The 13,219-nt window shown below is 38.1% G+C and overlaps 1 protein-coding gene across 4 annotated transcripts in view; it reads right to left on the bottom strand.

The window, feature by feature from the left end:
• The window catches only part of arvcfa (ARVCF delta catenin family member a), a 35,825-nt gene that overhangs the window by 16,724 nt on the left and 5,882 nt on the right, over window positions 1-13,219 (bottom strand). For 2 of the 4 annotated variants that reach the window (XM_079860667.1, XM_079860668.1), the window contains exons 4-11: window positions 12,601-13,072; window positions 12,103-12,185; window positions 10,824-11,133; window positions 9,285-9,468; window positions 7,598-7,715; window positions 6,320-6,479; window positions 5,484-5,501; window positions 5,087-5,152 (exon numbers count right to left, since the gene is read on the bottom strand). In XM_079860667.1, the coding sequence (XP_079716793.1) occupies window positions 5,087-5,152; window positions 5,484-5,501; window positions 6,320-6,479; window positions 7,598-7,715; window positions 9,285-9,468; window positions 10,824-11,133; window positions 12,103-12,185; window positions 12,601-13,072 (1,411 nt within the window). The remainder of the gene's footprint in view (window positions 1-5,086; window positions 5,153-5,483; window positions 5,502-6,319; window positions 6,480-7,597; window positions 7,716-9,284; window positions 9,469-10,823; window positions 11,134-12,102; window positions 12,186-12,600; window positions 13,073-13,219) is intronic. The other 2 variants (XM_079860669.1, XM_079860670.1) reach the window with 2 other exon arrangements.

Below are 13,219 nucleotides of genomic sequence, written 5' to 3'. Positions count from 1 at the left end.
GTGAAAGGGCCTTTAAACTGAATTTTTCTCAGTTTACATGCAAACAGAGTTTTCCAAAATCTCCACTCTGGCCGGAGTTTTTAGAAAGAACCGTTTTCAGAGGCGAATTCTCCGTTTGCGTGTAAATGAGGGGCACAACTGAAGGGAAATGTCTCAGTTTTTCAAAATAACCATGTACGTGTAAACGGGGCCTAAGGCCTGTAACCCCAAGGAGGAGCACAGGCACCGGACAATATTTCTCCACCATTTTCTCCACCTCGTCCTGTTCTGTGGAATTCTTCGGTTTCCGCAGTGTGTGCCCAATCCATCCCCATTTTCGTTTCTTTATTTCCACTTCTATCGCAGACTCTTCCCCACAGCTCTTCGTCCTTTGTTTCATCAGGCCATCTGATGTTAAGAATGGCAGTGGTTGGTGAAGACTTGCTCAGGAGGTTCTTTGTTGTTTTCCACGTCTCAGACCCGTCGAGGAGTGTGGTTTTAATGCTTGAGTTGAATGGCCGTAGTTTGGTGTCGAGTGTGATGTTACGTGCTCTCCATATGGCCAAATGCATCTCTTGCCTTGCCTATTCTCCTCTTTACATCCCCTTCTGATCCGCCATCACTCGCTACCACACTTCCCAGGTAAATGAAGGAGTTGGTGGTTAACCATCAAGCTGGCCAGCGTCTTAGTATTGGCCTTGAGCACTTCGGTCTTCTGTGTGCTAATGTGGAGTCCTGTCTCGGCTGCCTTCTGTTCTACCTCTCTCAATTTCTCTTGCATTTGTTGATGATTTTGGGACAGTAATGCGATATCATCTGCGAAGTCTAGGTCGTCCAGTTGTGTGAACAGGGTCCACTGGATCCCATTGCGCCTGTTGTCCGTGGCTTGCCGCATGATCCATTCGACCGCTAAGAGGAATAGTAGTGGGGAGAGTAAGCCGCCTTGCCTGACTCCTGTTGTGATGTGAAAAGCCTCTGTCAGCTGGTCTTCATGGTTCTACACTGCATTCCCGAACAGGTGTTCTTGATGATGGTGGCGAACTTCTCTGGTATGCCGTAGTGTCTCATCAGTTGCCAGAGCACTTCCCTATCCAGACCGTCGAATGCTTTATCGAAGTCTAGAAATATTGTGTAAAGTGGAGACTTGAACTCTTGTGATCTATTACACATGATCTATTTTGCCTGAATCCAGCTTGGTTGTCTCTAAGCGGTGCGTCCACTGCTGCCTTGAGGCGTTGCAGGATTATCCGGTTTAGGATTTTGCCTGGTACGGAGAGAAGCATTATACCCCTGTAGTTGTCGCAGAGGCTTAGGTCACCTTTCTTGGGTATTTTTACCAGATGGCCTTCCTTCCATTCCCCAGGCAGATCTTCTTCCTTCCAGATCCTACCAAACAGGTCATATTTGCGAGGATGTGCTTTAAAGCAACACTAAGGAAGATTTTTTACCTTAAAGCGGTGGTATAATGCCCTTTTCACAAGATGTAAAATAAGTCTCTGATGTCCCCAGAGTGTGTGTGTGAAGTTTTAGCTCTAAATACCCCACAGATATTTCTATATAGCATGTTAAAATCGTCACTTTTTGAGGGTGAGCAAAAACGCACCGTTTTTGTGTGTGTCCCTTTAAATGCAAATGAGCTGCTGCTCCCGGCACAGGGGGCGGAGCTTCAACAGCTCTACCTCACACAGACATGCACTGGAAATGTCAATGTTTATGTTTAAACCGGAGTCAGACAATGATGGAGAGACTCAAGAAGAAGTGACAACATGTAGAAGCAACAGGACATTTCTGAATGGTTAGTTGATGAGTTTATGAAGCTGATGTGTAGATAATCTATAAATCGTGTTCCCGGGGGCGGGGTTTATGTAAATTATAGGGTTGGTGATGTCACTAACCTGGGAGGAATGTGGTGTAGTCTCTACCAGCCGTTTGCTGTAGTCCTTAAATAACGATTTCTGTAAAAGCAAATATCTCCCTTTGCTTTGAACTTTGAGCGTTGTAACTTTGCAGATGTTGTTTATGCTCAAACAGCAACACTACACACTAACTAAAGTTAGAAAAGTCAAATCATAATCAACCACCCCTTTAAAATAATGTTTCCAAAATCGTTCCAGTGGTTCATCAAGTCGTAACAGGGTGAACGGCACTTCTGCCTCCGCTTTGCGGTCCTTTATCTGCTATAACCACACTATGCAAGTTTGCCAGATCGGCGTTTCTGTAGTTCTAATGAGGCATAAGAAAACTACAAATTTGGCTTGCTTTACGGCAAGCGCTACAATAGTCATTATTTTGTTTTAATTCGTTTCTGATGTCGCAATACATCATACTTTCATGAAATCATGCAACACCTTGTCTGTGGACATCGTTCATTCCAGTGCCGGAGCTGGATAAACAGTGAGCGTGCGACGGTAGGCTAAATGATTTACAACAGCGGTAATGGACAGTTCCGCTTCCAACCTGTAGGGCGACCCAAGAGGAAAAGTTCCTTGGTGTTGCTTTAAGAGCTTCGGTATCTTATCTGGACCTGGTGTCTTGGAGAGCTTGATGGCTTTTCTAATCTCTGTTTTGATTGGCCGTCTGCAGTCAGCTGACGGGGGACTTCTGCAGGTCGCATGTTTGCTCTGGTTGGTTCAGTAGGTCCGAGAAGTGCTCGACCCACCTCTTCATTTGTTCTTCTTGTGTATTCAGTGTCCTTCCTCCCTTATCTTTAACTGGGTGGTTCCCTGTCTGGTATTTTCTGGTCAGGAGTCGGATGTTGTCAGAGCTTTGCAGCTTCCTCCGTCTCTTATCTCTCCTAGCACTCCTTTCCCTCCCGGTCTGCTCTTGTTTTGCAATTGTTCAATACCTCCTTTAGTTTCTTCCTTTCCTCTATTCTGATCAGGGTGTCGGTTGAGAGCCATTCCCGGTGTTTTCTTTTCTTGGGCCCAACTGATGCGTCACACTCCTTTACTTGCTGCCAGTGGTTTTCTACGGTTCTGGGTTCCTCCTCCATTTCATCTTGAAGGCTTCTCCTGAACCTCTTGGAGATGCAGAAATGATCTATTTGGTTTTCTGTCCTCATATCCGGAGATGCCCAAGTTTCCCGATGGCATGGTTTGTGGGGGAAGAGGGTTCCGCCGATGACAAGGTTGTTGTTGGCGCAGTGGTTGGCAGAGAGTTCTCCATTCTCATTCATCACTCCAAGCCAATGCTTTCCCATCACTTGTTCAAAGCCAGTGTTATCATTGCCAACCTTTGCATTCAGATCCCCCATTAAAATGCTGAGATCTTCTCTTTGCATTTTCTCCTGGTTTCCTCTCGCTTTTGGTATAAATCTTCTTTTGCCTCCTCCTCTGCTTCATTTGTGGAGGCGTAGCACGTAGTACGCTTATGTGAGGTCTTGAATTTGGCCATGATGATCCTTGGCTCACTGGTTCCCATCCTATCCCATGTCTTCTGGGCTTCATTTGATAGCACGATTGCTACCCCGTCTGAGCCGCATTATCTCCCGTGTGTCCGGAGTATATGATGGATTCTCCGGATGAGAGCCATGTTTGTCCTGCTTCCTTCCACCTGGCTTCGGCAATTCCAAGTATATGGATGCCATAAGCCTTCATTTCATCCGAGATGGTCTGCGCTTTTCCTGTAATATGCATTGAGCGCACATTCCATGTTCCAATCTTTGTGATAGATTTAGGATTAAAAAGTCTCCGCCTCCTGTCGGCGTTGACCACAAGGCTTCATCCTCCTCCCAGCTGAAGGTCCTCTTCCTCCCAATTCTAAGGTGTGTGATCTATCGTTCAGTGTTTCTGTAATCAAAGTTTGACCTTTAGGCAGGGCATTGGCCTACCCATTCTCAGTCTGTTCCCTCTCTCCTGAGACCAGTTTTCCGAGCGAGACCCTACCAGGAGCACGAAGCTCCAGACAACACAGCTCTCGGGTTCCCCGGGACACACAAACCTCTCCACCACCATACGGTCTAGAAGAGGTGCTTTGGCAACTAACTGAAATTAAATAATTTTAAGATGAAGCATTAAAATTTTATGAAACTAAAAGTAATAAAATGAAATAAATTAAAGGGGTCATGACATGGTTTTTGTTTTTGTTTTATTATGTTATGCCCTAAATTAATACTTGATTAACTAACTGTATTTTTCTATGTACATTTCTGAAATGCACTTTCTGTGAAGCTGCTTTGAAACAATGTGTATTGTGAAAAGCGCTATACAAATAAATTTGAATTGAATTGAAATTTGAATGTTGCCTTAGGTGCAATTATAGTATTACTATAGATTTTTGGACAAAAAACTTTTACATTTCAGTGATTTATGACCTTATCCCAGCCTGTTTCTCATCATCTGATTCAAACAGTCTGTTTTGGGGGTGTTTCCCCTTTAAGAGTTCAGTGTTAACACCCACTGTTATGATTGGCTAACGTCATTGGCTAAAAGTAGTTTTAAAGGGGTGGTTCAGGATTTTCGACATCGGACCTCATTTTCAAGTGAGCCTGGTTGTTATTCATCACTGGAGACAGTTTTCAAAAAAATTCATCCAGTACTTACTTTTGGATAGTTTGCCTATGCTAGGCTAGCGCGAGTCAACGGTGCACGTTAGCCTGCCATTAAAAACAGTGTTACCCACTCCACAGTACACCAAAAGCAAATAAATTATAACGCCAGACTATCGATGTAAATGTCTGTTGAGAGAATAATGTTAGAAATCAAAGTACTCTTGTATCTCAGTTATCTGCGGCAGGTTATACACTTGCCTGACTGTTATGTGGACCGGCTCTCTCGGTTTCCTAGGTAACCAAATATAACTCCGCCGCTGCTGTAGACGGCTTATAAATACAGGGAACAAATTATAACTAATGCAATGTGATGAAAGGGTAGTTTGATTTCTCTTTTTTAGTTCAGGGTAATTGTGTGATACGCAGATCTGACCAGCAGGAGGCGTGTGTCTCAGTTCCCATGATGCCTCTGTGTTTGGCCTGAAGTGTGTGTGTGAGTGTGTGTGTGTGTGTGTGTGTGTGTGTGTGTGTGTGTGAGTGAGTGTGTGAGTGTGTGAGTGTGTGTGTGAGTGTGTGAGTGTGTGTGTGTGTGTGTGTGTGTGTGTGTTGGACTCAAACCTTTCGTCGGCAGACTCCTCCTGGGCAGATCCAGACTCTTCTTCTCTACGGCTCCGTGTCGTTTACCTGCGAATCACAGCACACACATCAGCATCTGAACCTGAGTGTGTGTGTGTGTGTGTGTGTGTGAGAGTCTGTGTGTGAGAGTGAGTGTGTGTGTGTGTGTGTGTGAGAGTCTGTGTGTGTGTGTGTGTGTGTGTGTGTGTGTGTGTGTGTGTGTGAGTGTGTGGGAGCAGCAGTGGGCGGTGAGTAGGAGCACTTGTGGAGTAAATGGAGTGTGTGTGTGTGTGTGTGTGTGTGTGTGTGTGTGTGTGTGTGTGTGTGTGTGTGTGTGTGTGTGTGTGTGTGTGTGTGTGTGTGACTGACTCTCAGTAACAGTGAAGGATTCGACACTTACACTGATGGAACCATTCGTCTGCAGCATGAAACACAAAACACACACATTTACACACGATCACACTCCGAGAGAATAAGACCTACAACCTTTACTGTATTTTAAACATAATTACATAATTAATATGGAAACAGGCATTACATGTTAAAAACAACATGAGTTGACATCAGGAAGATTCGTTGTTGCTTTTTAAAGAAATTTATACTTTTATTAATCAAGGATGAATTAAACTGATCAAAAGTGAAAGTAAAGACATTTATAATGTTACAAAAGATTCAAATAATTCATATTTTTTAAAATAAAAAATATTTCAAATAAATGCTGTTCTTTTGAACTTTCTATTCATCAAAGAATCCTGATACACTGTTTCAACACTGATAATAATCATAAGTGTTTCTTGATCATCAAATCCTCATATTAGAGTGATTTCTGAAGGATCATGTGACACTGAAGACTGGAGTAATGATGCTGAACATTCAGCTTTGATCACAGGAATAAATTACACTTTACTAGATATTCACATAGAAAACAGTTACTTTACATTGGAATAATATTTCACTGTTTTACTGTATTTTTAATCAAATAAACGCAGTCTTGGTGAGCAGAAGAGACTCTTTCAAAAACATTAATCTATTGGAACATGAACTATTGGATTTTAGAAACATGACCTCAGACTAAATATTGGTTGATTATTTCTGGTCTACATGATTTTGATTAAATATTCCTTTGTTTTTAATGCAATTGCATCAGAAGTAACAGTGATTAAATGACATAAAAATAATAAAGAGTAACTTAATTCGACTCCAGTAATTAATGGCAGAGTAATGACTTCTAATGACCTTTGCTGGTGCGTCCGGTGAAGCAGTCCCTCTTCTTATGATGACCCCCTGACCTCGCGCTGTGATTGGCCGCTTGGACGTGGAACTTCTCGGCTCCGGGAACCTCCTTGTGCACGTGATAGGACAGATTACGCAAGATACACACACAGTTCTCCACCGACTGCAGAAGCAGGAGAGAAACACACACGCGAGATCAGAGGACACACTAGTACACACACCCAACAGCACACGTCATTAAACACTCTGCATCACAGCGCAGGAAAATAAACTTAGATTACATTATAAATAATAATACATGATAATAATAATAATAATTATTATTATTATCGTCATTATTATTATAGTAAATTAAAATAAAAAACGAAATACTAATACAAATAATAATAATAATATAAATTATTAAACTAAATAGTATTAATCATAATTATGATTATTATTAAATTAAACTAAACACTAATAATAATAGAAATATAACTATTATTAAATAAAATAAAATGTACTTTAATAATATCAAATTAAAATGAAACTGAATTAATAAAATAATAATAATTATGATTATGATTATTAATATTATTTAATTTAAACTTTAAATTTTGAATGTAATATTATTTAAAATAATAATAATTATAAGTATTATTTTATAATGTTGTAGTGAGTCATTATTAAATTATTATTATTATTATGTTTAATTTAGGTTTAATAATTATATTAAATAATAAATAAATTAAACTGTATTAATAATACTTATAATAATAGTAATAATAGCAACAATAATCATTATTTATTACTACTATTGTTGTTGCTGTTTTGAATTATGTTTAATTTTTATTTAATAATAATAATATTAAATTAAAATGAAGCTGAATTAATAATATTAATAATAATAATTACTATTAAATTAAACTAAATATTAATAATACTAATATTTATTTATTTATTATTATAGTGAGATTTTATTTAATTATTTTAATTTTATTTAAAACTGAAACAATAATAATAGTACTATTAATTATTATTATTAAATTATTTATTATTTATTATTATTATTAAACTTTAATTATGATATTAAATTAAAATCAAACTGAATTAATTATTTAATTATATATTTAATTAATCAATTATAAAGAGTTTACAGCTTAGCATCGTTTCATTACATTGTTTCTGGGTCAAGAGAGAAATCAGGATTTATTTTAATACAGTATATATAAATATATATATATAAATATATCAGGTGGTGTGCAGGTGTGCCGAGGCCTGGATTTCTATTTAAATTCTTACTTTGTTATTGATGTCTCTCTTTGCGACGGCAGAATAAAGCGCGTGCAGAAGTGCGTCCACGAGTCCCTCACACACACGCAGTCTCTGTCGAGCTTCGGCTCCGTCTGAACTCACGTTCCTGCAAACACACACACACACACACCCTGCGTCTCAATGTCCACTATCCATCCTAAACAGTGTGTGAGATTAGAATAAGCGTGAAATGAACATTTTTTAAATGAAAAAAAAATGAAATGTGGAGGATTTTTACTGACAAGATGATTGACAGGCCAGTTTACTGTGACAAGATGATTGACAGGCCAGTTTACTGTGACAAGATGATTGACAGGCCAGTTTACTGTGACAAGATGATTGACAGGCCAGTTTACTGTGACAAGATGATTGACAGGCCAGTTTACTGTGACAAGATGATTGACAGGCCAGTTTACTGTGACAGGATGATTGACAGGCCAGTTTACTGTGACAGGATGATTGACAGGCCAGTTTACTGTGACAAGATGATTGACAGGCCAGTTTACTGTGACAAGATGATTGACAGGCCAGTTTACTGTGAAAAGATGATTGACAGGCCAGTTTACTGTGACAAGATGATTGACAGGCCAGTTTACTGTGACAAGATGATTGACAGGCCAGTTTACTGTGACAGGATGATTGACAGGCCAGTTTACTGTGACAAGATGATTGACAGGCCAGTTTACTGTGACAAGATGATTGACAGGCCAGTTTACTGTGACAAGATGATTGACAGGCCAGTTTACTGTGACAAGATGATTGACAGGCCAGTTTACTGTGAAAAGATGATTGACAGGCCAGTTTACTGTGACAGGATGAGAGAGAGAAACCGTTAAAGATTGCTAAGCCCCGCCCCCTTAGTTACTGTTGCTATCTGGGACAAACAAACGGAGTCGTAACTGTCTTACAGTGACAGCCGTCAGTGTGAAAGATTCGTCTCAAGAAGTGTTTGATAAGCGTTGGACACAGAAGGACCAGCTCTCGCCGAGGAGCATCAAGTGGGACTTAAATACGCCATGGAGGGATTTATGAAATTTAAAATAAATATGGTACGTAACAAGATTAATTAGTTAGCGAGGGTTTACAGATCACAGTGCCAGCGGGAGAAGCTCATGTTACTGTACATGACGTGAGAACAGTTAGCTATTTAGGTTAGCACGTTAGCATGGTCTCTCAAACTAGAGTATGACGACCAGAAAATGAATGTTTTCGTCTTCACTGGGATTGGGGTTGAATCCTTAGGGAACCAGGTTATTAAATAAACCGGGCTTCAGTTGTATAGCGCAGATAACTGGTCCTATTACAAGTACCCAACGCACATCGTTTTACCATTTTTGTAGCATAAACACCATCAGAACCGACAAGAGCCTCGAATCTTCCAATGTTTCCTAAAGATGTCCGAGTTCCCTGTGCAACCGATACTCAACTGCCATTGGCTGATCGGCGTCCGAGGGGCGGGGCTTACCAGTAGGTCAATTGTATGACATGTTTGTCCCGAAGCTTGTCTACTCTTCTGCTACACACTCAAAAGTGTCTACTTTTTCTTCACTTAAAGAATACCCAGTGTCAGGGCGCAGTATTAGCAGGCGGATCACGCTCTCAGGAATCCAGAGGGATCAGTGTCACAGAAAACTGTGGAAAACAGCAGGTTCAGAGAGAAACGCTGCGAGCGAACCTCAGACATCCAGACGTGTTCTTGAAGACCGTGTTCCACTCGGGGTCGCCGGGCCGGGCCGGGTCGTTCGGGTCTCCTCTCAGGCCCGAGTGAGGGATGATGATCTCGTCCGTCAGCGTCTGCAGGCCGTGGTCGATCACCATCATCTTCAGCGGCTCGTGAGACGACAGGTTCCACAGCGTTCCTGGAACAGCAGGAGAGAGAGCTCACACTCATGCTGGGAGATTCACAAGACGGGGTTCTCCAACTGGCTTTAGAGGAACCATTCCCAAATATTTTTACTGTAGCATTGAAAACAGTAAAAATACTGAAATATTATTCCAATGTAAATCAGCTGTTTTCTATGTGAATATATATTAAAGTGTAATTTATTCCTGTGATCAAAGCTGGATTTATTTAATTAAAAATACAGTAAAAATACTGAAATATTATTTCAATGTAAATCAGCTGTTTTCTATGTGAATATATATTAAAGTGTAATTTATTCCTGTGTTAAAAGCTGGATTTATTTAATTAAAAATACAGTAAAAATCACAAAATATTATTCCAATGTAAATCATCTGTTTTCTATGTGAATATATAGTAAAGTGTAATTTATTCCTGTGATCAAAGCTGAATTTATTTCATTAAAAATACAGTAAAAATCACAAAATATTATTCCAATGTAAATCATCTGTTTTCTATGTGAATATATTCTAAAGTGTAATTTATTCCTGTGTTAAAAGCTGGATTTATTTAATTAAAAATACAGTAAAAATTGCAAAAATTATTCCAATGTAAATCAGCTGTTTTCTACGTGAATTTATAGTAAAATGTAATTTATTCCTATGACAAAAGCACATAAAGAAATGACAAAAACTAACATGAAAACTAAAAATATAAAAACTAAAATAACAGTATTTGCAATATTTTTGTGCATTTATTTTCCAGGAGTTTTGATTAATAGAAAGTCAACAGCATTTATTTTAAATATAATCTTTTGTAACATTATACATGTATTTATTGTCACTTTTGATAAATTTAATGCTTCCTTTATGAATAAAACAATTTTTTTGAATGGTAGTGCATCATTATTTCCACAACAATATGTGACCCTTGACCACAAAACCTTATTATGATTAATTTAATAATAATCATAATTAATTATTAAAATTGTGATTTGTACATCACATGAAAGCTGAATAAATAAGCTTTCCATTGATGTATAGTTTGTTATAGTAGAAAATCACCTTTAAAGTTGTCCATTTATGTTCGCGATTTTGCTGCATTCACTCACAATTTAAAAATATATATATATTTACGGTAGGAAATTTACAAAGTATCTTCATGGAACATGATCTTTACTTAATATCCTCATGATTGTTGGCATAAAAGAAAAATCTATAATTTTGACCCATTGAATGTATTGTTGGCTATTGCCACAGATATCCCCGTGCGACTCGCGACTGGTTTAGTGATCCAGGGTCACACATAAGGCAGCAAACCCATTCCCCCTTCAGTTCTCCATTGCTCATTGAACACATGAATGCTGATGTGCACCTGTGACCAGTTCCCGGACGTCCGCGTCGTTGGATTTCCTCAGCAGTCTCAGCAGCGCAGGGATCCCGTCTGAGTTCTTGATGGCCACCTTGTTGAAGTTGTCTCTGCCGTAGGAGATGTTTCTCAGCGCTCCACAGGCCTTGCGGTGCACCTCGGGTTTGGGATGATCCAGGAGCCCGACCAGAACCGGGATTCCTCTGAGCTGCCGAACGTCTTGCTTGACCGTGTCGTTCTCGTAGCAGAGATGCTGGAGATACGCCGCGGCGTTGGACTTCACCGGGTCCATCGGGTGGCTCAGCATGGAGATCACCTCCCTGTATTCATATAGATTATCGTCATTCAATTTAAACTAAACATTAATAATAGTAATATTTTTATGATTATATTATTATTATTAGCGTTTAGTTTAGTTTTAATTAAATAATAATAATATAATCATAAAAATATAACTATTATTAAATTAAATTAAAACTAAACTAAACACTAATAATATAATCATAAAAATATAACTATTATTAAATTAAATTGAATGCACTTTAATAATATCACTTTAAATTAAACTGAATTAATACAATACTAATTATGATTATTCATATTATTTCATTTAAAATGCAATAATATTTAAAATAATAATAATAATTATTATTATTTTTATAACCTTGTAGTGAGTCATTATTGAATTATTATAATTTTGTTTTAATTTAACTTTAATAATTATGTTAAAATTAAATTAAACTGTTTTAATAATACTTATAATAGTAATAATTATTATGTATTACTACTATTGTTGTTGCTGTTTTGAATTATTAAGTTGAATTTTTATTTATTAATAATATTAATAAAAAATAAAATTAAACTCAAATAATAATAGTAATAATAATACTTATTATTATTAAATTAAACTAAATATTAATAATATTAATATTTATAATTATCATAGTGAGATTTTATTGAATTATTTTTATTTTTTCATTTTACTTTAATAATATGAAATTAAAACTGAAACTGAAATAATAATAGTAATAATAGTAAATAATCATTATAATTGTTATAGATTTTACTTTATAATACTATATTAAACTAATCTAAAAACGTAATTAATAATAATAACAATAATTATTAATTATAATAAATCGTTTATTTTTAAAGCAATTCTAATGATAATTCTATATTTAAGAAAAATGTGTTATTTATATCTAAAATATTGATATTTATATAGAATATAAATGTATATTTATATATAATAATATAAGCATGGTGTGGCTCAGCGTGCGATGACCTCCCTCAGGTTCGGGTCTCTCCAGCGCGAGTCCTTCCGGACGGTGTCCAGGCTCACCATGCTGGCCCGTTTCTGCGGGATCCCTGGTGGACAAAAGTAAACTTTATTGTATTTGAAATATATTCCCTTTTTCAATAGTACATTGCAAGTATACTAACTAGTGTGTACGTGAAGTTTTATCTCAAAATACCCCACAGATATTTTTATAAAGCATGTTAAAATTGTCACTATTTGAGGGTGATGCAGATGTTTATAATGATAGATAAAAAAATTATGATGCGGCGGCGGCAAGCTATAACGCACATACATATTCTTTTTATGTGTTTATCAGAGGATGAATTCATATCAAAATCTGCCAAACTTCCCATACTACTTCTGAATAGGATGTCTACTTCATAAATTGTATGATGGTTCAGATCACTCAAACCATATGGAAATGGAGGCGCCCTTATATGGCTAGAAGTATACTAAATTAGTCTGGCTGCAAGTATACTTAGCATATTTGGTTTTCACCAGGGATGACCGTCCTGTAGAGATCCTGGAGGAACGCGTGAGGAACCGGCCCGAGATGCTCCTCCACCGAGAGGTCCAAACTCTGCCTCATGTGATGGACGGGAAGGTTTGGTACGCCGGAGAGAATATCTATCCCATCATGCTCTGCTTTTGAAGCGCCACCTCGAGTAAAACTGTCCCGGAGGAGCGGGAGCGTGTAGCAGTTTTCTGGTAAGTAGTTTCTGGTGGGAACGCTGGGAAACGAGGGATGGAACGGGAATCCATGTAGGAGAGTCAGGGAGTGAGTGTTGAGAGTGCCGTAGTGAGCCAATTGGTCCTTGGGATTCTCAAGGTCAGAGGTCACGCTGGCCTCAGGGTGGGGGGGTAGGACCGTAGGATCTTCCTTTTCGACGGAGGATTCGGGAATCGGCTGGGTGTTCGGGGATTGTAACTCGTCCAACCCTTCAGATGAACTTTCCTAGAGGGGAAAAGTCAAAATACACACATGATTTGAGGAATCACATAGGAATAAATACTTAAAAATGTAAATAACCCGCTAAATATCAAAGTATGATGCAATTATTTAAAGTCCCCCTGTGGTGTAAATCCAGCTTTTAATGTAGTT

Source organism: Squalius cephalus (assembly GCF_949319135.1).
Source record: "Squalius cephalus genome assembly, chromosome: 24".
NCBI classification, from domain to species: Eukaryota; Metazoa; Chordata; class Actinopteri; order Cypriniformes; family Leuciscidae; genus Squalius; species Squalius cephalus.
Note: the sequence above shows the minus strand (reverse complement) of the source record. Positions and strands in the feature narration are given on the sequence as shown.